The sequence below is a fragment of the Scyliorhinus torazame genome, chromosome 6 (genome assembly GCF_047496885.1).
Source record: "Scyliorhinus torazame isolate Kashiwa2021f chromosome 6, sScyTor2.1, whole genome shotgun sequence".
Taxonomy (NCBI): domain Eukaryota; kingdom Metazoa; phylum Chordata; class Chondrichthyes; order Carcharhiniformes; family Scyliorhinidae; genus Scyliorhinus; species Scyliorhinus torazame.
In genome coordinates this window covers 117,825,414-117,851,385 of record NC_092712.1, presented here as the reverse complement: position 1 = coordinate 117,851,385, position 25,972 = coordinate 117,825,414, and the positions used below count along the sequence as shown (strand labels likewise).

General features: G+C 45.2%; 1 protein-coding gene and 1 long non-coding RNA gene across 2 annotated transcripts in view; one reads left to right on the top strand and one right to left on the bottom strand.

The window, feature by feature from the left end:
• The window catches only part of dnah5l (dynein, axonemal, heavy chain 5 like), a 585,621-nt gene extending 583,306 nt beyond the window's left edge, over window positions 1-2,315 (top strand). The window contains exon 76 of the mRNA XM_072508719.1: window positions 1,296-2,315. Within this exon, the coding sequence (XP_072364820.1) occupies window positions 1,296-1,514 (219 nt within the window). The 3' untranslated portion in view covers window positions 1,515-2,315. The remainder of the gene's footprint in view (window positions 1-1,295) is intronic.
• LOC140424979 (uncharacterized) lies at window positions 1,365-25,972 on the bottom strand. The gene is made up of 3 exons (XR_011947735.1): window positions 25,924-25,972; window positions 2,404-2,623; window positions 1,365-1,504 (listed from the first exon to the last, which is right to left on the bottom strand). It is a non-coding gene; the product is annotated as an uncharacterized lncRNA (long non-coding RNA).

Sequence of the window (25,972 nt, the reverse complement as noted above, 5' to 3'; positions counted from 1 at the left end):
CTCGGCCCCCAAAGATGCGGAGCATTCCGCACTTTGGGGCGGCGCGATGCCCGTCTGATTGGCGCTGTTTTGGGCGCCAGTCGGCGGACATCGCGCCGTTTCGGGAGAATTTCGCCCAAGTTTTCTCTATAAAACAAGAATTACACCACATCTGGAATACTGTGCAGATCGAGGTTTCTCATTGTAGGAGAAATGTAATAGTCCTCGAAAAAAGTGCATGTAGGGTTTCCTCTGGGTGCTCCGGTTTCCTCCCACAGGTCCCGAAAGACATGCTGTTAGGTGAATTGGACATTCTGAATTTTCCCTCTCTGTACCGGAACAGGCGCCGGAGTGTGGCGACTTGGGGCTTTTCACTGTAACTTTGTTGCAGTGTTAATGTAAGCCTACTTGTGACAATAATAAAGATTACAAAAAAAAAGATTAGCCAGTAAGAACTAGCAATCATAGGGTAAATAACAAAGCCATGATGGAGAAACTAAGACAAAAGCAAAATACAGCAGGATGTTGGGAAACAAACAAAAACAGAAAATGCTGGAAATACTCAGCAGGTCAGGCAGCACCTGCGGAGAGAGAAACAGGGTTACAGATTGATGAAAGGTCACCATCAATATGAAGCAGTAAATTTGTTTTTCTCTCCATAGATGCTGCCTGCTGACATGCTGAGTATTTTCAGCAATCTCTGTTTTAAGTATTTTCTCTCTCACACAAAGATAGGTTTTGACGGAGAATTGAGATGTATTCAGAATGGCAAAAACGATAAAGGCAATAAACTAGGGATTTATTCAATCCCAGTCACACCAAAAAGTAAGCTGGTGTCTATGCCAATCTTACTGATGGCAACTTAACACCTGAGTTTCTGATGGAGCTCGTTAGCTGAATGTAAACCTTAGCATAAAACAAGCACAAATGCAGCACCTCCAATTGGGGTGACAGAGATTGTGGTGGCATCTGATTATCTTTCATCTGATGCTCCTTTTTCTTTTTTTCAGTGGAGGTTTGGGCTTTATTCTCATGTGTAGCTACAGTAATATCTAACAGTCAATACAATGGTTTTCATTATTCAGAAAGAAATTGCGACTGCTTACTTATGCTTTTCTAATAATTACTAAACTATTCAAGCCTCCACTCACACAGTTAAGGATTATGCAAATTATGATATGCCCATTCGGCAATGCATGATTGAATATACCTTTATTTATTTTATTTACCATTTCACAATTGAAGGTACTACTCGAAATTCTGTATTTGTTTGCTGACTCCATTTAATTGTCTGTTATTTCCAACTGTTTTTGCAGGTATTGTTCACATTGCTTCCAGTAGTTCACGTGTATGCAATCAGCGCTACTGCACCTCCTGATTCAAAGAAACAGCAGGGGGCAGTGTACTCATGTCCTGTCTACAAGAAGCCCAGGCGGACTGATTTGACGTACATCTTCTCTCTCTATCTGAAAACAATACAGCTTCCTGATCATTGGACCCTGCGTGGAGTGGCTTTACTCTGTGACTGCAAATAAACACATGATTAGATCCAGCAAAATGAGCGTTAGAATATTGTTGTGCTTAGTAAAACATGAAATTTCATTCTAATTTGCTTAGTTGTGTAATTGCACAGTTTTGTGACATGTGTTTGCCAGATAATGAATTCAGTATTCAAATGGGAGAGATTGGACACAGCGGGGTGGATTTGAACATTTATCCTCTGAGCAGTGGTGGATCAGCTCAACCTGTTTGATGCTCTGCCCCATTTTCATTTCCGAACATGCAAACATTTAGGGACGGCAAAAGACCCGTTGATCTGCCCAACCTATTCCACAAAATCAGGCAACTAATTCACATTATCCATTTTCCAAACATCAGCCGAGCTAAAAATTTATGCTTGTGACATTTTTAAAAATTTGGAGTAACAGTTCTTTTTTTTTTCCAATTAAGAGGCAATTTAGCGTGGCCCCAATCCACCTACCCTGCACATCTTTTTGGGTTGTGGGGGTGAGACCCACGCAGACACGGGGAGATTGTGCAAACTCCAGACGGACAGTGACTTGGGCTGGGATTGAACCTGGGTCCTCGGCGCCATGAGGTTGTGACATTTTAAAGATTTCTTTCTTTTGACGAACACTAATTGCCTCCTATTATGAACTGTCCATTTGTATTTTGTCCTAGTTCACAAATCAGAAAATTAAACATATGATAAAACTGAGGTATTTGATTTTCCATGTGGTTAAATGCTGAGTTACAATTACTGTAGATATCATGCAACAGTTGGCAAAACATATAATGTGCTTGAACCTAAGCAATTAAACTTAATTTTGAATAAATTTTGTTGCATTTATTATTCATTTAATTAGCAGAGTGAATTATGAACCCTGTTTTAGGATAAAAACAGATAAATACAAGGGGCCTAACCTTTGATGTTCTTCCAGTGTACTTCAGTTAGAGTCTGTTAAATTGCCACAAATTTGGTATACACCAAATGCCTGCTTACTGTCGCTTTATTAACTGTCATTCCACTTTGGCACGGGTCTACAACAGAGTGCAGGCCCTCTTGTCTGATCTGGACAGTGGCATTTTGATGTGGAGGCAACAGGATTCTCAAGGTAGCAAAGCTGTTGTTTCCTCAAGCAGCCTTTAAAGATAAAAAAGATAAAGATCCTTTATTGTCACATTAGGCATACATTAACACTGCAAAGAAGTTACTGTGAAAAGCCCCTCGTCGCCATATTCTGGTGCCTGTTTGGGTACACAGAGGGAGAATTCAGAATTCTCAACTGGTACGGGAATTGAACCCGCGCTGCTGACCTTGTTCTGCATCACAAACCAGCTGTCTAGCCCACTGAGCTAAATCAGCCCCTTTTGGGTGAAAAGTACTGTTCAGTCCAGGAAGGACCTAATTGCTTGTCAGTAAAAAGGTGAATTGCGGTACGCAGCCTGCGAGTTTCTGTTGATTTAGGAGCACCAGGTGTGGCCCTTGTGAGGCTTTGCAGAGTGGAGACAGATTCGCTGTTGTGAAGTCGTTTGAGGTAGCTTGAAGCTTGTGATTTAAGTGTGCAGGTAATTTACTGCTTTAATCTCTTGAAATGAAACAAAGTGTTTACACCTGTAAGTACTGCCAGGATATGTTGGAATAGAAGCATCATCATGGAAAATATAGAAACACTCTTGGCAGTCTGGATCGAAGACCAAAACAAATGCAGTGTGCCTATTAAAATGATGGCCATTCAAGCGAAAGCTAGAAGCTTGTATGATGACTTAAAGAATGAGCAGGGTGAGAGTTCACAGTAGGAAAGTTTTCATGCTAGTCATGTTTGGTTTAAGGCCTTACTATTTGCATAAAATCAGTGAAGCGACAAGTGCCAACACTAGCCTGATTAATTGCCCATTTAAAAATAATTTTCCAAAAAGGTGGCTATTCATTGAAACAAATATTCAACGTCAATGAGACTGGACCTTTTTTGGAAGCATATTCCACAAAGAACATACATTCTCAAACCCAAGACGAAGTTCAAGATTTACCAGACAGGATTGATCCCTGCTTCTGAGACTTGGAAAACCTACAGCAGGCACCTCAAAGCATGGAGAAGTGCCACCAATGGCACATTCGCAAGTTCCTCCAAATGCAGTGGCAGGAAAGGTGGTCTAACAGCAATGGTCCTTCCCAAGCCAACATGCTCAGTATAAAGTTGCTAACCATTCAAAACCAGTTTCACTGAAATGCTTTAGGGAAGACCTTGAAGCATCCCTCAAAGTGGTCAAACATCCCTGTGGTGCTGACTCAAGGGAGGTTCCTGGCTTATGACTGAGCAAAATGGAGAAGGTTCATTCAGGGGCTGAACACATCAAGACCCTTTCAAGAGAACACGCAGAGGTGAATTGAGGAATTTGCAAGAACACACAAACAACTTGGGCTGGATTCTCCCAAAATGAGACTATGTCCCCATGCCAACGTAAAAACGGTGGAGTTTTACTCCCGAAATTCTGATTAAAAAGTTGAACTAATTCAATGCCCTGCAGGTGGCTAATAGAGACCCGCAGTAAATCGTGCAGCTTTAGTTGCGAATACGGGCCCCCGCACTTCCGGTTCGGTGTCCGCGCATGGGCATGGCGGCGGCCTCCAGTGGCCGCTCCGAGCTCCATGGCGGACTCTGACCGCCGAGCCACACAGAGAAAAGAGACCACCCAATTGGCCGCCCGCCCAAGCCTGAAACCACGCAGTCTTAACCCCGGCCGCCTATAAGGCCACCCCCCACCTCCCAGCCTCTGATCCCCCCACCCCCGACCAGGGCGGCCGTGGACAGAGTCCGCAGCCGCCACACCAGTATCCCGACTGGCAATAAGTGGTTAGTTCGGCCGGTCAGGAGTGGAGGATTACTGGGCGGGCCTCTGGCAATGGCCCCCCGGCAGCGCGGCGTACTCGGTGGTCACGCCGATTTTCGGGGCTTGAAGAATCGCCGGACCGGCATCGGGCCCGATTACGGCGTGAAAATGGATTCTCTGCCCCCACGCCGGCCGCAATTGTGGCGCGGGGCTGTGGAAAATCCAGCCCCTCTTCTATCTGACCCTCCAAGCAGCACTAGCCCACATGTGACTGAGTCTGCAGATCGCACTTTGGGTTCTGAAATGGCTGATGAGCCTATTCGAACCAGAGTGGCAATAAGAGACCCTTAAACCCAAAGGACTGTCTCAGATGAGAGTGAAAATGGCGATCTAATTTGGTCATTTATTTTACAGTTAGTTCAATCAGTAATGTACGGTATTACAAAGGAACCAAATTCTACTTCACACATTTGATTCCTATGATTAACTTGAAGTTGCATTTAAAAAGTCAAGATTTTAAAGAATGCAACTCGGACTTTAAGTGAGGAATTACTGTGGAAGCAATAAAATAAGAGAAGTTAATGCAGGGCTGAAGATATGGTGCAGGAAGGAGGGCTTCAGGTTCTTGAGGAATTGGGACTAGTTCTGGAGCAGGAAGGACCTGTAAAAGACAGATCGATCGCAACTCCACTGCATTGGAATGAATGTCTTCATAGGCAGGTTAACTCAAGCTGTGAATAGGTTATCATAGAATTTCATAGAATTTACAGTGCAGAAGGAGGCCATTCGGCCCATCGAGTCTGCACCAGCTCTTGGAAAGAGCACCCTACCCAAGGTCAACACCTCCACCCTATCCCCATAACCCAGTAACCCCACCCAATACTCAAGGCAATTTTGGACACTTAGGGCAATTTATCATGGCCAATCCACCTAACCTGCACATCTTTGGACTGTGGGAGGAAACCGGAGCACCCGGAGGAAACCCACGCACACACGGGGAGGATGTGCAGACTCCGCACAGACAGTGATCCAAGCCGGAATCGAACCTGGGACCCTGGAGCTGTGAAGCAATTGTGCTATTCACAATGCTACCGTGCTACAGTGGGTTTAAACTAATTTGGCTGGGGAGGAACACCACAATGTCAACTAGAGATGAGTTACAAGATACACTGAGAACTGGAGAGACAAACAGCATCAGAATAAAAAATAGTTCAGAAATAACAGGAATCAGAACGGCAAAGTAAGATAGGTTTAGAGTGAATGTGCGGAGATAGGCAGAACTCTCTAAATAAGGTCGGTGAGCTGCAGGTGTAAGCGAAATGTTATATATCTACAGTACAACTCAACAGATCCACACCCCTGTTCATGTCCCACATGAACCCCCACCCAACCTCCTTTAACACATTAACATATTGTTAAATTATTTTATTTTACTCATGTGTTTATCTAGATTTCCCTTAAATGCGTCTGTGCTCGTCACCGTACCTTCTTGTGGTAGTGTCATGGGAGTGTCACTTTAAGAAATGTTTGTCTGCTCAAGTGGCTGCAGTGATGTCAGAGTGTGGGTGTAGCAGAGCTCTGGCTCTGTTTTTTAGTTTCACTTTGAGGAAATGCTTGGGTGTGTCTGTGTTTTTTGGTTTTGGTTTAGTGTTGGAGCTGAAGCCAGCCAAAGAAGGTGTAATTTCGATCTCTCTGCCATCTAAAGACTATTTCTAGATCATTTGGTGAATTCAGAGTGATAACTGCTCTCAGTAGAGAATTTAAACCTGATGTGCTTCTGTAAAAAGGATTTTTGTCTTATGGATGTTAAAAGGAAAGTTTAAGGATTACTTAGAGTGTTGTATTCTTTGGGGGTGTATTTGAATTGATGATTGCTAAGGTGTTCACTGTATGTTTTAAAAAGGTTAACTGAGTTCATAGAATAAACATTGTTTTGCTTTAAAAATTACGTTTAAATTTCTGCTGCACCACACCTGTAGAGTGGGGCGTGGGCTCCCCATACCACAATCTAGTAAAAGTCGTGGGTCAGGTGAACTCCATGATACACTTTGGGGTTCTCTAAACCCTGGCTCACAATAGTAGCAAGTTCCACAATCTACTAATTTTACTATCTGGATGAAGACATTTCTCTTGAATTTTCTTTTTGACAATTAATGGCGATTTTATATTTTTAACTGTTTGTTCTGTTCACGCATGTAACTGGATACATGTACTATATATCTCCCCTATCAAATCCTTTCATAATCTTGAAGATCTTGAAAGATTACCCCCTCCAGATTTATTTGTAGACAGCAAAGCTGGAGACTATCCAATCTTTCTTGAATAACTGACTTTCCTAACTGACACTAAAATAGGTGGGACAGTAAGTTGCAAAGAGGAAATAAAAACCTTATAAATGGACATAGATAGGTTAGGTGAGTGAGCCAAAATGTGGCAGATGGAGTTTAACATGGATAAGTGTAAGGTCATCCATTTTGGTCGGAAAAATAGGAAGGCAACTTACGATCTAAATGGGGAGAGAATTCAGGATGCTCCGATGCAGAGGGATCTGGGTGTCCTTGTGTATGAGTCGCAGAAAACTAATATGCAGGTACAGCAGGTAATAAAGAATGTTGGCATATAGAGCTAAAGGAATAGTGCTGTTACAACTGTACAAAGCATTGGTGAGACCCTTATTTGAGGAAAGATGTAGTGACATTGAAGACAGTTCAGAGGAGGTTCACTAGATTGATTCCAGAGATGAGGGATTTGTCTTATGAAGAGAGATTGAGCATTTAAGCCTTTACTCTCTGGAGTTTAGAAAAATGAGGGGAGATCAAATTGAGGTGTATAAAATAATACAAGGTATGGATAAAGTAGATGTGGAGCAGCTGCTTCTTCTTGTGAGGCATTCCAGATCATCTCAGGATCAGGGGTAGCAAATTTAAAACAGAGAGGAGGAGAAACTACTTCTCGGAATGTTGTAAATCTGTGGAATTTGCCTTCCCAGAGTGTGATGGATGCTGAGACAGTGAGTACATTTTAGGAGGAGTTCGCCAGATTTTTATTTAGTAATGGGTTGAAGAGTTATGGAGAATGGGCAGGATGATGGAGTTGATGCCAGGATGAGATCAGACATGATCGTATTGAATGGTGGAGCAGGCTCGAAAGGCTAAATTGCCGACTCCTGCGTCTAGTTTTTATGCTCTAAGGAAAGAACTATTCTGTCAAATTCCACCTTCCAGCTCGTGGTCTGTAGCCCTGTAGGTAACAGCCCTTAAGCAGAAATCTGGCGTTCTTGAATAATAAGGGGATTTCTTGATTAATAAGAGGATCAGGGGTTATGTGGAGACGGCAGGAGAATGGGGATGAGGAACATATCAGTCATGATCGAATGGCAGGGCAGACTTGATGGACCGAATTGCCTAATTCTGCTCCTATATCTTATTGTCTATGGCCTAACTTCGCATTTCTAGTATCATTCCAGTAAATCTTATTTTGGCCCTTTCTCCTGTGTCTCGTATTCTTGGTGTAACATTGCGACCAAAACTGATTTTAGTACTCCAAGTGTGGTGGTGAGATAGGATTGAGTGCCATCAAGCTACATGTGGAAGAACCTGACATTGTGTTTTCAGATGATGAACGGGATTGACTATTTGCGGGACCATGTCTTCCCGCTGTAACTGATTAGCGTGCAATTCACGTTTCCATTGGGGCTCTATTCCTTTAGCGATTCAGGACATAAAAATGGGCTAGCACTCCGCCCACATAAATTGAGAGCAATTCCCATTCCCACGGGCAACGGATTTGCTGAGGCCGGAGTTAGTACTGAAGAGCCTGGCAAACTGGAGCTGATCATAAGCGCTCCATTCCTCACACAGTCTCATTCCAACCAAGAAGATGGCAAAAGGAGATCTGCCACTCACTTTCAGGAAAGTGAGACCGACAGAATGCTGGATGTAGTGGAGGAGAGGAGGGACACCCTCTTCCCCAGGATGGGGCGCTGACTAAAGCCCGCTATAGTGAACAACGCTTGGGAGGAGGTGGCAGAGGCGGCTAGTGCTGCCAACCTGACTCAAAGAACCGGAACACAGTGCTGCAAAAAGATGAATGACCTCCTCAGCGCAGCTCGGGTGAGTCACCACCTCTGTGCCCCTGGCATCACTCCCGTCCCTCACTCCTCACATCATTCTCCAATCCCCTAGTCCTGAAAGACGTTCTTGTTAGGTGAATTGGACATTCTGAATTCTCCCTCTGTGTGCCCGAACAGGCGTTGTAGTGTGGCGACTAGGGGATTTTCACCGTAGCTTCATTGCAGTGTTAATGTAAGCCTACTTGTGACAATAATAAAGATTATTATAGAGGCCAACCACCCCACCTACCTGCATCTTCCTTACAACCCAATCTCTACCAAACCCCATACAGGTATTGTCCTCTTTGGCCAGGAGTCTTGTACACACATGCCACCAGCTACAGTCCCCTCCGTAGAACTCACCTCCCAGAGTCTCACAATGTCCTTTCTGTGTCTTCCAGTCCAGTGATTTTCAAAGTCGGGATCGCGACCCACGGATGGGTTGCGGGCTAGTGCTGGGAGGGTCGCGGGGTCATCGGTCGCGGCGTTCCAGATCACAGGTAGAAGTGCCCAATATCTGCAACCGATGGCACAGTGGTTAGCACTGCTGCATCACAGCTCCAGGGACCGGGGTTCAATTCTGGTCTCAGGTGACTCTCAGTGTGGAGTTTGCACTTTCTCCCTGTGTCTGCGTGGGTTTCCTCCGAGTGCTCCGGTTTCCTCCCAGAGTCCAATGATGTGCAGGTTAGGTGTATTGGCCATGCTAAATTGCCCTTAGTGTCCAAAAGGTTATGTCGAGTTACTGGGTTACGGGGATAGGGTGGAGGCATGGGCTTAAGCAGGGTAAAAGTAATTTACTGTTGATGCTGGAATCTGAAACCAAAGATGCCTCTTCCTGACGTCAGCGCGCCAACTCAGGAGCAGATTCTTTAAAAAGCCGATGGAGCCTTCTCTCCAGGAGCAGCACAGAGAGCAGGTCATGAGCCCCATACACTGACATCACATGCTCTGGGCGCAAGAGAGATCCCTCCATTTTGTAGTTGCCAGCAGTGCTGGTGTGAGCTCCAGGGCCTCTGGTGACCAACACATGAAGAAGAAGCTGACAACAGAAACAAAGCAGTATAAAGATGATTTCTTGAGGTATGGCTTAATTAACTGTGCCACTGCAAATCAGGATGTAAAGTTCATGTAAATCAGGATGTAAATCAGGATGCGGACAGAGTCCAGCGGCGCCGCAATTGGGGGGGGGGGGGGGCGGTTCCTCTGACAGGGGCTGAGGGGACTGGTGGGGGGTGGTCCGGAGTTGGCACGGTTGGTTACAGGGGGGCAGTTTTTGTCACGTATACAGAGGTACAGTGAAAAGTATTTTTCTGCGAGCAGCTCAAACAGATCAGTTAGTACATGAAAATAAAATAAAAAGTAAATACATAATCGGGCAACACAAGGTACACAATGTAAATACATAGACACCGGCATCGGGTGAAGCATACAGGAGTGTAATATTAATTAGGTCAGTCCATCAGAGGATTGTTTACGAATCTGGTAATAAGCCGGGGGCTTTACACTGTGCGGCTGCTAGCCCCCCACCAAATGGAGGATCGGTATGGGGACGGTGGCGACTTTCTGGTCATAAGATCAGAGAATCCAGCCCTAGAACTAGGAGAGCGAAACGTAGAGAAGGTGACATGTTGGTTTGCAGGGGGGGGGGGGGGGGGGGGGGGGGGGGTGGTGGGGGGGGGGGTGGAGGGGTTCAGAATGGGTGTAGGTGGAGGAGGTCCCATATGTGGGGACAAGACTAAGGGTCCTGGCAAAGGCCCCGCTCCCATTTTTTCTGAGGAGGTACACTCGTAGTCCCATCATTGGATCGTCTCTCAAAATTTGGAATCAGTTGAGGCAGCACCTTAATATAAGATGTATGTCGATACTGGCCCCAATATGTGGGAACCATAGGCTAATTCCAGGGGGGGTTGGACGCGATGTACGGGAGCTGGTGCAGGAATGGGATAGAACGGGTAAGGGACATTTTTGTTGAGGGGTGAGTCGCAGGGCTAGTGGAGATGCAGGAGAACTTTGAATAGCTAAGTGAGTTTAGATATTTTAAGATTTGGGGCTTTGCACGGAAGGAGCTGCCCTCATTCCCTCAGCTGCCAAAGCACACGCAATGAGATAAGTTGTTAATACCAGATGATCTGGGGAGGGATGGATTGGTGATACTTACAGGTGGTTGGTGGAGACGGAGAAGGCACCAGTGGAGGGGACAGAGGAGAAATTGGGGATTGGGCTTGGCTGGGGGGCTTGGAGTCAAATAATGCTCATGATCAATTCTACCTCATCCTGTGCTAAGATGAGCACTATACAGTTTAAGGTGGTGCATAGGGCACACAAGACTCAGGCCTGTAGGAGTGGGTTTTTGCCGAGGGGGAGTATGTGTGCAAACGATGTGGTTGATGTTGTGTTCTCTGTTCAAAGTTGTCCACTTCTAGTAGCATGTTGTGTTATCTACTTTGCTTTACCTGAAAGGCTCGGATGCATAGTGTTGAATAAAGAACACAAAGTTTTATTAACAAATAGAACTATAAATTTATTACACTACTAAGATTCGTTCACATTCCTAAAGTAGAAAGTTTCTATATTAAACGATCCTGTATCTAACTAACAGAACTATCAAGGACACAACTGCTCTCAATCATGCATCACCATCTTTTCCCAGAATCCCCAAGTCACATGATATATATATGACTGTTCCCTCTAGTGGTAAGAAGCATTATCATTAACTTGTTAACTCTTTACATCCCAGTCAATATACATATCATTACAGGAGGGGGCCGGCGAACCACATTCATATGTTCTGGCGGTGGACAAAGTTGGGGGTTTCTGGGCAGCGGATTTCAAGACTCGGTCAGAAATAGTGAGGGTGAACATATCACCGTGCCCTTTGGTGGCGAATTTTGGAGTTCCGGTTTTGCCGGAGCTGCTGGAGGGAAGGGGGCCGATGTCGTGGCCTTCGCCTCTGATGACCCAGCGGTGAATCTTATTGAGTTGGAGGTCCACTGGGGGTCTTGGCATGGTTAGAGGATTTACATGAGTTCTTAAGTCTGGAGAAAATTAAGTTTGTTCTTAGGGGCTCGGAGGTTTTATGCGCAGTCGCTGTTTGAAGATCTGGTGTTGCCAGTGGTGATGGGGTGGGGGGGGGGGGGGCATAATTTAAGGGAGAAAATTGACAAACTGTTTAAATTATGTTTATATCCGGTTGTTGTTTGTGTATGTTTTTGTCTGTGTTTGGAATAACATTTTTTTTAAAAAGCTAGGAGAGCGACCAATGTTAGCCCTTTGGTGGACCCTAGTAATAATAGTGAAGGAACAGTTAAAAAGCTACTGTAGGTGATTCTCTTGCTCTGACTAGATAGATAAGAATGGAACATAGGAACAGGTGTAGGCCATTCAGCCCATCGAGCCTGTTCTACCATTCAGTATGATCATGGCGGATCGAACACTTCAGTACCTTTTACACCCATTATCCCCATAACCCTTTAAGTTATTAGTAATCAGAAATCGATCAATCTCTGCTTTAAGCATACAGAAAGCTTTTGAAGGCAGCAGGGCAATTTGAGAAGGCTATTCAAAAGGCATATAGGGGCTTGCCTGTTTGACACAGTTCATTGAATAAATACATGGCCCAGCTTTTCTCCTGGTTTTTAATGTTCTTTTCCAGCTCTATCGGATTAGATTTTTTTCTTCCCATTTTATATGAACTAGTAAATGAACAACTCGCAAGCTAGGTTTTTTTGTGTAAATGGTTACGGGCCTCAGCACTGACCCCTGGGCTATGCAATTTTGTATTTCTCTCCAATCTGCCCATCGCCCTCTCAACTGCACCTACTATGTCCTGTGTCCCAGCCAATATTATTATCCACCTCCAAATCTAACCTCAAAAATCCACTGGCTTACTCATGTATAGCAGCTAATCGTGCAAGAATTTAACAATGCAGGTACACTATCTCGAAGGACCTTGCAACATCCATGTGAAATATAATTTCCACCAAAAAGGCAAGGAGATTTACAAGACAAGATCTGTCCCTTTTTAAATCATGTTCGCTGTCACACACTGGGGTATTTTCATTTGGACAATCTCAGGTTTGTTACTAATGATTGATTCATTATTTTAAAAGTTACAATGCAAAATTAAGAGGTCTCTAGTTAATTGCATTTGTTTTGTCATTTCTTTTTGATGCCTTGTTTTCAATTCACTGCAGCCTTCCTTTATCAAATTCAATTTCGCAATTTGCTGGGTGTGATCATGAACTTTGGTTTGCGAGTTAGTTTTACTGAGAGATTGAGGAGAAACGTGAAGATGCATTTCTTTAGAAAGAGAGCTTTGCAGGCAATCCTTTAGTTTTTATTAAGAAAAATGTAGATAATTGTGTGAAGCAGAGGGATACATAGCTATGACAGGACAGAATGGCAGGAGAATTAGTTTTGGATTGATATAGCACAGAGATAGTGCAATCACAATAGGCTGAAAAGCCTCTTTTTCTGATGATAAATAATGTCTCGGGGTTCTTTGGTTAAACCTAATCACTAGCTTTTATCAGACCCAAGGAGGTGAAATTGCGGACATGCGGGCCGATAAAATAAGAGGCAGCCGGGTCACATTGACTCCCCGACACAGTCCCACTGCTGGGCTGGAAGTGAATAGGTTGTATATCCCAAGCAGGCAGGTAGTGAATTTCCATAATCAAAAGCCCTCACAATAAGACACACTTTACTGTGCTGCCATATGCAGAGGGAGGCTGCCAGCTAAATGGAGGCGACCTCCTTTTGGCAGCCTGGGTGGGGAAAGGTTTCACGGCCTATGGAAGGGGCTGGGCTGTGGCCCAATGGCCTCCAAGGAGGGGTTTTCCCACCAGCCCTCAGCCCTGAGAATTTTTTAAAGTTATTTTAAAAAATGACCAGTCCTTGATCCCAAGCAACCCTGCAAACTTCAGTGACACTGCTGAGGCGTCAGAGTTGCCAGCTCTCTGATTGGACTGACAGCGTGCAGAGCCCACACGCATCTCTTTACTGGATGACAGGCGCACAGGCAGCCAATTAGGAGACAAGCTGTGGCAAAACTGATGAGCCACATCAATAGGCCCTTCCATTCACTCTATCCACCCCCTCACAATCTCATATCAAAACTCCAAAACCTAGGACTCGGCTCCTCCCTCTGCAACTGGATCCTCGACTTCCTGACCCATAGACCACAATCAGTAAAGATAAATAGCAACACCTCCTCCACGATAGTCCTCAATACTGGGGTCGCGCAAGGCTGCGTACTTAACTCCCTCGACACACATGACTGTGTGGCAAAAATTGGCTCCAACTCCATCCGCATGTTTGCTGATGACAGACCACAGTGGGTTGGATCTTGAACAACGATGAGTCAGAGTACAGGAGGGAGATAGACACCTAGTGACGTGGCATAACAAGAACAATCTCTCCCTCAATGTCAGCAAAACTAAGGAGCTGGTCATTAACTTCAGGAAGCAAAATATCGCACACACCCCTGTCTTCATCAATGGTGCCGAGGTGGGGATGATGGTTGACAGCTACAAATTCCACGGTGTGCACATCACAAACAATCTGCCCTGGTCCACTCACGTCGATGCTACGACCAAAAAAAGCACAAAAGCGCCTATATTTCCTCAGGAAACTTAGGGAATTTGGCGTGACCACATTGATTCTTACCAATTTTACAAATGCGCCATAGAAAGCACCCTATCTGGCTGCATCAAAGCCTGGTATGGCAACTGCTCGGCCCAAGACCATAATAAACTACAGAGAGCCGTGAACACAGCCCAGTCCATCACGGGAAACCACCTCCCATTCATTGACTTTCTCTACACCTCCTGCTGCCATGGGAAAGCAGGCAGCAGAATCAAAGACCCCTCCCACCTAGGTTATTCTTTCTTTAAACTTCTTCCAGCAGGCAGGAGATACAAAAGTCTGAAAACACGTACTGACAGATTCAAAAACAGCTTCTTCTCCGCCGTTACCAGACCCCTGAATGACCCTCTTATGGACTGAACTGATCCCTTCACACATCTTCTCTACTGAGTAATACTGTATTCCTGTATGCTTCACCCGTTGCCTGTGCCTATGTATTTACATTGTGTATTTATGTATGTCCTATGTATTTCATGTATGGTATAATCTGACTGGACTGTACCTCAGTACACTTGACAATAAATCAATTCCAAATCCAAATTCAAATCAATTAAATCACCCCTCAGCCTCTTTTCCAAAGAAAACCATAGAAATCACAGAATTCCTACAGTGCAGAAGGAGGCCATTTAGCCCATCAAGTCTGCACCAACCCTCTGAAAGAGCACCCAACCTAGGCCCACTCCCCCATCCTGTCCCCGTAACCCCACCTAAGTTGCATATCATTGGGCACTAGGGTGCAATTTAGCATGGCCAATCCATCTAACCAGCACATCTTTGGACTGTGGGAAGAAGCACCTGAAGGAAACCCACAGGGGTTACAGGGAAAATGTGCAAACTCTACACAGACAGTCACCCAAGGTCGGAATTGAACCCGGGTCCCTGGTGCTGTGAGGCAGCAGGGCTAACCACTGTGCCACCATGCCGCCCTTAAACAACCCTAACATATCAAATCTTTCCCCACAGCTGCAATGTTCCAGTCCTGGCAATACCCTCGCCAATCTCCTCTGCATCCTCTCTGGTATAATTACATCCTTTCTGTTTATGAGGTGGCCAGAACTGCACACAGTACTGAAGTTGTGGCCAAATTGATGTTTTATATAGTTCCAACATAACCTCCCAGGCTCTTATATCCAAGCCATGACTAATAAATGAAACGTATTGGAGACAAAATCCCTGGATTCATGCAAGAGACAGTTGGAAGCTGCAAACGGGTGAATGTATGTTTCTTTGAAAAGGCAAGCTAGATAAACAAATGGTTTATTTTATAAATATTTACTCTTGTTTTGAAGTTGTGTGTAATCTATGCATGGTGGTAGATATGGCCCAATGCGCTTATGCATAAGAAAAACATTGTGAAAACAGGTGACCGGGAATGGAGTAGCATTGAGAAAGAGTGTCCAGGGAAGGGACAAGGGAGAGGGTATGGCAAGAGGTTCCAGAAGAAGAGCTCAGACAGGGCCAGGAATATATCCATGTTAAGTTCAGTTAAAAAAAGAGGTGCAGAGAAAAAATAAGACCCCAAATAGTGAAAGGGCAGTGGAGAGCAGATTTTAAAGTGAGAAGGGCTCAAGAGATGCCCTGAACATCCAAGAAAGCAGCAGAAGGTAGGTCACTCTATGCTGCAGGCTGTTGGGGCAAAGGTACCCCTACAGAGTAGTAGTAGTCTGCGCGACACAGCTGAAGTTATGAAATTGTGCTTGTGAGGTGATGCTTGAGTGTATATTCAGAAATCCAGAGGAACAGAATCTCGGAAGGTGATATGGAACCTTTTGGGGGGCCATTGTTGAAGCCATCCAAATCGGACTGACTTTTGAAGAGAATCCTAAAATGAGCTCTTCAAAGGTGAAGACTGCAATCCCTCATGAGAGAAACATAATTTCAGCGAGATTGGTTGACTCACAGTGTTACGAACATCTGGAAGGGTTGTTGAGAAATCCATGGACTCTGTCCTGGTGGCATGTGCTAATTATTGTGCAGTATGTATTCAACCACAGTTGGTTTGTTAAGTCACATGTACCTCATACTTAGGCTGATCATTAGAGTATAAGCCAGATATTCTAAATTGTTTTATATTTCTGACCTTGTATAGCAAAGTTTATCTTTGTTTCTTCAAAGCCGAAGGAACCTTGGGTGGGATTCTCTGATCCTGAGGCTAAGTGTTGACGCCATCGTAAACGCCGTCGCATTTCCCGATGGCATCAACATGGCCTCAGCAGCAGCAATTCTGGCCACTTCAGGGGGCCAGCACAGCACTGGAGCGACCCACACCGCTCTAGCTGCCGATCTCGGCGTCAGCTGGGTGCCGCAGGTCTGCGCAGTGGGACTGGCGTGATTTTCGCGCATGTGCGCTGTCTCCCTTCTCCGCACCGGTCCCGATGCAACATGGCGTAGGGCTACAGGGGCCGGCGCGGAACAAAGGAGGCCCCCAGCCCGAGAGGCCGGCCCACCGATCAGTGGGCCCCGATCGTGGGCCAGGCCACAGCGGAGGCCCCCCCGGGGTCGGACCCATCTCCTCTCCCACAGGCCACCCCCGGATCCTTCCACGCCGAGGTCCCGCCGGGTAAGACCAGGTTAGAATGGCGCCCCAGGGTGAGAGAATCCCTCCTTGTGCCTTTATTTATTGACCAAGTGCCTTGAATCTCAAAATTTGTCCAACTTTAAACAAAATGTTATTGGTTTCTAACGGGATATTATCAACAACATGGTGGTCTGGCCAGGGATCATAATGACACAGAGGAAGACCAAGAGAAAGAGTAGAAGCAAAACAAGATTAATGGAGAAATTTTAACCACAGAAAATAAGAGGTTAGGTTAGTTGGGGGTTTAAAGGATGGGATTTGTCAGCCCTTCCTGCCAACAAGATCTTCAGGTTCCACCAAAGTTGACCCCCGCGGCAGGCAGACGGGGGAGCCATGCAAATTGCCTTTGACTTTGGCGGGACGGAAGTTTCTGCCATCAGCCACCCGCTGGGGGTGGGGGTGGGGGACGGGGGGACAGGAGGGGGGGGGTGAATTTCAGCCAAACTCTTAAAAATCAGAATCCCAAATTAGTCTCCAACTTGCCAACTTCCATGTTGAACACAGGTGGATGAGTGGACACTTCAAATTTTATAATGAGACTGCGTGTCTAATTGTTATTCAGCTTTATAAATTGAACTGTTGTTGGTCAGTTTTCCTGAGCTCGCGAAACCTAGCAATTAGACCAAGGTGTGGGGTGTACGATCCATGAAGGAATTGCCTTTACAACTACCTGATGGATCCGATGTGGCTGCCTCGGCAACCTTTGTGATCTGGTAACCCAACCCTGAATACCTCAATACGTCTTCTGTAAGGCCACCGATCTATTCTGTCCAAGTCCTTGACCCATTCCCAGGACTCCAACTCCTCACCTCATGCTTCCAATCACACTGCCAGGCCACCAATCCACTCTATCTCCAGGATGTTGGTCATTACCCCGGGACACTGAATTGACCCACCTTCCCCTATAATTAATCCTTGCCCCCACCTCCACCACTACGCCGAGATTGATGCTCCTTTCCCACTGATCAACTCCTCTATCCCCACAATTTATCTCCCCTTCTCCACCCACCCCCAACACCCATCAATCCTGATACTGCCCATGCTTTCCTTTGCCACACGATCCGTTCTGCAACCTGCCCAAGAGCCTACCTTGTTCTGCAAACACCACTGACTGTCTCCTCATGCGAGTAGAAGTAAAGTCTGTTACTCAGGTTCGTTTCCGGGTGGGGAATTGATCAATGATGCCCATGCATGTGTCATGTGAGAGCACCTTTATGAAATGGGTGTTTTAAATGGGTGTGTATAAAAGTATCTGTAGTGAAAGTACCTTTAAGAAATGGGTGTTTATTACTGCAGTGATGTCAGAGAGTGGGTGGAGCTGGGCTGTCTGTCAGCTTTTTACTTTTGTTTTAGGCTGTTTGCTGCAGTCACAGCCAGAAGGTGTATTAGAGTCTCTCCCTGTAATCTAAAGACTATAAATTGTTCCTGGTGATTTAAAACTAATAACAGTAGTGACTTTAACCTGATGTGCTTCTGGAAAAAGGTGTTTTAAGTCTTATGGATGTTAAAAGGAAAGCTTAAAGGATTACTTAGTGTTGCATTCTTTGGGGGTTGTATTTGAATTAATGGTTGCTAAGATGTTCACTGTATGTTTTAAAAAGGTTACCTTGAGTTCATAGAATAAACATTGTTTTGCTTTAGAAAATACTTTTTCATTTCTGCTGTATCACACCTGTAGAGTGGGCCGTGTGCTCCCCATACCACAATCTATTAAAAGTTGTGGGTCAAGTGAACTCCATGATACACTTTGGGGTTCTCTAAACCCTGGCCCATAACACATGCAGCGGGATAAAATACCACAGCATGCAGGAGAACCTTAACCTCTAGGTCTCCTTTGACTTATCTTGACGTCTCCACCCCCCACAGGCCAGCTGAGTTAAAATTCAGACCTATGAGAGGAAGAAAGAAGATGTTAAAGTTTGTAAGACGAGCATAGACAAGGGATAATATTCTGTCTTCATACATGGGCCATAATCTGGCATAGTGGATAGACAGCCAATTATAGAATTTGTATGATTTCCATTGGAGCCTACAACTGGCAAGCAATCTATTCCACCAAATTGCTGCCCATGGAGTCAATGTGATCCTTATTTACAGGAAGATGAAGACACAAATTTGACCCTGAACTGCATCATGGAAGATTAACAGTTATACAAAACATTGTGCATTATATAGTGCAATGCTCATTATATCCAGCACATTCTCTGACTCACTGTAATCAATCCCTAGGAAATTTGACTGTGTTATATATTTTGTTTCAGTTTATAAAGAAGAATCATGCAATGAACACTCTTGATGTTTCTAGGAATTAGGTGTAAGATTTCAATAATTCTGCCAGGACCTATTGTAGCCAAAACCATAAAACGTGCAGCTAGCTACAGATTCTCTGGACTTGTTCCTATTGTGTTTTGGAGGTGTGATACTAGGAAGCACGGAGGTTTAAAATAACAGAGCTTTAATTAGTCTGTGATCTGTTACATGGCTGTTCTTCTCCGTTTCACGCACTAGGACTTAAGATACCACTTCTAATGAATACATTAATGCAACAGAATATCACTAGAGCGAATAAGAATTAATGCAATCAGAACATTTCCTCGCCCTTAAATTGAACGTCCCCAGCAAGTTCAAAAGAAGTTAAAATGAACAGCCAATACATCAGACGGTCTGGAGGTTGTCGCTCGAGGAACGATTGATCGCGAACCTCTGCCATATTCTTCTTCACTGGTGGTAAACTCTGGTATTTCTGTCTTTACCCTAACTTCATTGGTGTTTGGTTTGACCGGCGTTGATGTTGGAACTAGGGGTTATCCTTGTGTCTGATCAGAAGGGGAGGTGTTGCTTTCCTCAACAATGTCTGTTAGTGTCAGGGTTGTAGGAAGGGTCAAGTCATGGCTTTGTAGGGTTGAACCTGGATTTTCCACAGGCCCCAATTCCATTCTTCCAGCCAGCAACTGGCCTGCATGTCTCCTCCAGATAAAGTCATCTCTGGTCTGGACAGTATAAGAGACACAGGTCCAGTCTGTGCAAGGATTGTGCAGGAACCCATTTCCCTCCTGTGGAGTAATTCCTAGCCAAAACTCCTTGTCCTTGTTGGAAGATTCCCATGCGTTGCCTTGCTTTCCCGCCATTTCATTTGTACTTGTTGTTTGTGTTGTGCGATCTCTTTCGTTTTTGTGGTTTCAACAGATCGGACGTGGAATGTAGCTGCCTTTTCATCATTAGTAGGAGAGGTCTTGGAGTGGATGGTACGGTATTCCTATGGATGGTAGGAACTTGTGGCGACGTTTGTTCAGCGAACCTTGTTCTCTGGAGGCTATCAAGGTATGTTTCCTGGTTTGGATGAAGCATTCAGTTCATTACTAGCAAGGTGGTACGGTGCGTACTTAATATGTTGAATATCATTCTCTTGTAAGGAATTTCAGATTCTTGTGAGACACATTGAGGTGCATTGTCGCTTACCAGTTGTTCATGGAATGCAAAGTAACAAACACTTCTAGCTTCACAATAGTCTTCTCTGATGAGGTAGATTTCATCACAGCAACCTCTGGCCACTTGTGTGAGCATTGACCGTTACCAAGAACATTTGCCCTTCAAAAGGTCCTGCAAATTACACACGTACAGGCTGCCAAGCCTCTTCAAGCCATTCCCATGAATGCAGAGGTGCAAAGGGTGACAGGTCTGTTGCCTTTGCACGGGAAGAACATGTTCTAACTTTCTCATCAATTTCCTGTCCAGTCCAGGCCACCAGAAATAACTTCTCGCTATTTCCTTCATGTGTAGGACTCTACAATAGTCTTCATGTAGCTTCTCTACACCCATTTCCTCAATGATGGTGGAATGGTCACTCTGAGCCTCATAGAAGACATCCTGACTGTACTGACATCTCCAATCTCCTTGATAATAAGAATAATCTTTATTGTCACAAGTAGGCTTACATTAACACTGCAATGAAGTTACTGTGAAAAGCCCCTGGCCGCCACATTTCGGCGCCTGTTTGGGTTCAGGGAGGGAGAATTCAGAATGTCCAATTCACCTAACAGCATGTCTTTTGGGACTTGTAGGGGGAAACCAGAGCACCCGGAGGAAACCCACGCAGACACTGGGAGAACGTGCAGACTCCACACAGATGGTGACCAAAGCCGGGAATCAAACCTGGGACCCTGGAGCTGTGAAGCAACAGTGCTACTCACTGTGCTACCGTGAGTAGTAGGGTTTCAGGTTAGGTCCTAGTTCCAAAGTCTTCTCTCGTAAGACCAGGGGCTGGATTCTCTGCTGCCCCGTGCTGAAATCGTGGCCGGCGCGGGAGGGGAGAATCCACTTTCACTCTGTAATCGGGCCCGGCACCAGTCCGGCGATTCTCCGGGGCCCGTAAATCAGCGTGATCGTGGAGTACGCCGAGCGGCTTGGGTCCTATTGACAGAGGCCTGCCCAGCAAACCTCCGCTCCCGACCGGCCGAGTCTCCGAGGGTGTGGAACTAAACACTTATGCTTATGCCGGTCGTGATGCTGGCGTGGTGGCTGCGGACCCAGTCTGCGACCGCCCAAGTCGGGGGGGGGGGGGGGGGGGGGGGGGGGGGATGGATCGGAGGCCAGGGTGGCCATATAGGCAGTCAGGGATTAGATCTGCGGGTTTAGATGCTCGGGCGCGCGGCCGATCGGGGGGGGGGTCTCCTTTCTATGTGTGTCTCTGCGGTCCGAGTCCGTCATGGAGCTTGGCGCGGCCGCTGGAGGCTGCCACCGTGCGCATGCGCGGTCTCCGAACCGGAAGTGCGGGGGCCCGTACCGCAGCTAAAGCTGTGAGATTTACTCCGGGTCCCTGCTAACACCCTGCAGGGCTGAGAATTAGGTCAACCTTTTTCTATGAATGGCGGGAGTAAAACACCACCGTTTTTACTCCGGCGTCAACACTTAGCCTCATTTTGGGACAATCCAGCCCCATATTCTGAGAGCATAAGATCACTCCGAGTGCGTTTCCTCACTTGTTTAGAAATGACTGGTGTGGTGTCTACTTGTTCAAAGTAGAAGATATTCTTATTTGAGCAGCCTGACAAATTACCTGGCAGTGGTAAGGTTGAAAGTCCATCTGCATTACCATGTAGACGTGACTGTCTGTACTTAATGGTATCAGTATGTGCAGGCAAAAGCAATGCCCATCTTTCCATTCTATTTGCGACAAGTGATAAAATTCTCATGTGTGGTCATTTTGTTTTCTCTGACCCTTTTGTACAGCTAGACATTTCTCCTTTTGTTTTGCTTAAATGCTGCATTGGTTTGTTCTTGCTTCTTAGTTTTACTTAGAACATGCCTGCCTGCAGGCATGCTCTATGTGTCCTTTTATCCACAGCATTGACATCCATGTCTTTACACCAACAGTCAGCAGCAGAATGCCCTGACTTTGCACATGGGTAACATGTATGAATCTCGAGATTCTTGGGTGTAAATTCAGCAGCCGTTTTGTGTATTCGAGTACACAGACTAAATTTCTCAACTCCTTTGCAGAGAGCTCCAAAGAAACAGAGATTTCCATAGGTTTCTGCAGAGTAAGATTAATCTTGGTTAGCAAATGTTTCTGTGCTGCCGCACTGTGTAGACCACAAACCAATCTGTTCCGAAGAGTGCCATTCAGCACATCTCCGAACTCTCAATATTCTGCAAGTCTTTTATGCACAGCCACAAATTGCGCGATGACTCTTGTTTTCTTTTATGGAATCCAAAGCCCTCTGCAATCACCAAGAGTTTTGGCGAAAAATGTGCTTGCAAGATACTCACAATGTTTTTGCACATCTTAATGGCTTCTCAGGTTGCAGTAAACTACAAAGGAGATTAAATATTGCTCAGGAAAGTGGGCATCATAATATCTTCCGCTATTTTGTTTGCCTACGCAAAATAGTCAAAAGCTCAGTATAGAAGCTCCATCGCTCAACATTTTTATCAAAGGGCTGAAAACCCCTGCCATTTTTCTACTAATGGAGGTTTCCCGTATGCACACTTAGCAACTGCATTTTCAGCAGTTACCTTAATTCTCTCATGCACAAGGTAACAACTCAAGATTCAGGCTTTTGTTTATCATAGACAGCTGTATAATCTGTCCTGCAGGCAGATTATTGCTACTCATGTCCACCCAGTCCACGAGTCACAACGGGTGAAAGATTTTCCTTTCTAAATGTTTGTTTTTCCCAACTTTTCTCGGTAAATTTCTTCCTCCTGGTTGGCTAGCCAGCGTACGTTTGTAGTCCTCATCGCCAGTTTTTATGTTCTGTTTTTTAAAGTATGATACTAGGGAGCGCGGAGGTTTAAAATAACAGAACTCTATTTACAGTGTGTGATCTCTTACATGGCTGTTCTTCTCTCTCTGTTTCCCACACTAGGACTTAGGATGTCACTTCCGATGAATACATTAATACAGCGTTTCACTAGAGCGAGTAAGAATTATTGAAAATACACCCCACCAATAGTGTGCTGCACTCTTCTTCCACTCTTTCAACCATTTTAGATCATGCCTGAACTCACCCATCCTGACCGCTGCATGCTGACCTTCAAATCTCTTCATCCACTGTACCCACATCAACACCCCCAGCGAAGCAACTCTTTCCAGTTCCCTTCCCTTCCCTCACTATCACCTTCACATCTAGTTTTGTCCCCAGAGCTGCTACCTCTAGTCTCTTGACCAATGTTACCCCAACTTTTCCCCTTGCCCCAGATCACAGTCTGTGAACAGTGGCCTGAAGACACCAATAGGGTGTGGGGTGACCAATGGGCTTAAAATTGTATTTTTCAGCTTAGGTTTCAAATTTACAAACAAACGAATTAGGAGCAGGAATCGGCCTTTTGGCCCCTAGAGCCTTCACCGCCGTCCAATAAGATCGGGGTTTTTCAACCCCTGGTGGGTCGCGGGCAGGAGTCTGGAGGATTGTGGAGCCACGGTCGCGACATTGCTGCGGTGGTCTGGATCGTGAGAGAAGCGCTCAACAGCTGCTAATGTCACTTTTATTGAGAACGGCAGCCGTTCCTGCCTTTTAAATGAGAAGAAATTAGGCTGTATGCAGTCTTCCAGCCATAACCGGCAGCAGTGTCCTCTGTCAAGTACCCCGTTTGTGCATGTCTTTGGTGCCAAATCACAGAGGAGAGCTTCTTCCATTTTCTAGCTGCTGGCAAGCAAGGCAAGAGGATTGTGAAGATTAATCATTTTCTTACAGGAGATGGCCAGAGGCACAAATAGCCAGTGTACCTACTGGACAGGATCTCCCCCCTGAATCTGCTGGAGAGAGCTGCACAGGAGAGTCCAGGTCAGGTCAGAGTAGTGCTGATGTTAGCTCTGTGCAGAGCCTCTGGTTAACAGCTCACAAAGAAGAAACTCGGGAATAAAGCAGTATAAAGATGATTTCTTGAGGTATGGTTTTGTCAGTTGTGCCAATGCAAATAACGATGTAAAGCTCATGTGTGGTGTATGTGGGGAAGTACTGACAAATGAGAGAAGATGCAGGTTTGAAAAAGTAGTGGGTGAAAAATTCCTTTTGAGGTTAAGACCCCAGAGTCAGCTATTAATTTACAGCTGACTCAAAATTAAAAGATTACGCTGCTGTACCTGTCCTGTGATACCACATTAAAAACACGTCAAAAGTCCATTCTGGAGTAGCATCTCCCAGGAGTATCAAGTGATGAGTAAAACAAACTTTTTGTTACTATTCACGATGACCTCCATGTGCGAGGTTGGATTTTCTGTTTTCACAAACATGAAGACGGCACAAAGGAAATGGCTGAAGTCTGCCCTGACATGTGCATTGCCCTCTCCTCCTGTGAACCTGACTTGAGTGAGATCGCGAGGACCAAGCAGACTCCCCTTTCACATTAAAGATACGCGAACATGGCGTGTCGCGAAGGTCGGCTGGCGTGGGTCCTGAAGGATGGCCGGTTGGCAAAAGTGGGTCCCGGGAAAGAAAGGTTTGAAAAACACTGAATAAGATTATGATCTCATTGCCTCTGCTAAGTTCCTGTTAGAGGATTCTGCTAAAGTTTATTTGCATAATTGCAACCATATAGCCTTCCATCAACCAGTGCCATGGGTAGCATAATGGAATGTGGTTGTATATTTTATCTCATTCAAAAGTATGCCTTAATGTATTTAAGAGTGACAACCTGGCACACTGTTACCACTGCAACTGAAAATGGGTTTATCAGCAAAAATAAGCATTTAAATTGAACGTGTCTAATCGTTTCACCTGTGAATAACTTGATATAAATTCACTGAAAATGATTGTGAGAAACAACATTGAACCAATTACCAGTTCTATTTGTGCATACTTGTCGTCCATGTTGCATCCTTGAATAATCGAGACTTGCCAAACCGTGATGTGACAGCACGGTAGCACAGTGGTTAGCACAGTTGCTTCACAGCTCCACGGTCCCAGGTTCGATCCCTGGCTTGGGTCACTGTCTGTGCGGAGTCTGCATGTTCTCCCCGTGTCTGCGTGGGTTTCCTCCGGGTGCTCCGGTTTCCTCCCACAGTTCAAAGATGTGCAGGTTAGGTGGATTGGCCATGATAAATTGCACTTAGTGTCCAAAAAAAGGTTAGCTGGGGTTACTGCATTACAGGGATAGGGTGGAGGCGTGGGTTTCAGTAGGGTGCTCTTTCCAAGAGCCGGTGCAGACGAGATGGGCCGAATGGCCTCCTTCTGCACTGTAAATTCGACGATTCGATGATTCTATAACAATTACCACCGTAGCCTCTTATTGAAGCATGGAAAATAGATAACTTACATCATCTTTTCTCTTCTTACCATACCATAGTTTTAAGGTTTGAACCTGGATTACAATTCAACAAAAAATGAGAACTGAAATTAGATTGTGCTTAATGCTATTCAGTCACCTGAGCACATGGCACTACATGTCTAAGGTGCCATTTCTATTTTAAATACTCAGCTGGTAAAAATGAATGATCAGATTAATCAGCATAAGGTTTACAGCACTGTCTTCCCATACAACCAAGTATTAATGCTAACCTCTCCAGAGATGACAGAAGCTCCCAAGCGAGTGATTTTACTTACTTGGTGTGCGCGAGGTTGGGATTCATTAATTCGTAGAATGTGGGTGTTACATTACAGCAAGGATGAGGATGGTATAGTCTGTTGCCTTGTGAGCTGTAAATGTGCTTACAAGTCAGTCTGTGCAAACTGATAAAGCGGTTCTAAATATATGCCTTGAAAAGAAGAACCCCACAATTGATTAGGCATTAAAATATGAAGCTTATTCTCTGTGCGATATGGGTGATTCCACTTACTATAACTGGAATCTGCTCTGTTCAGAGTGATGATGACTTCATGATTTCC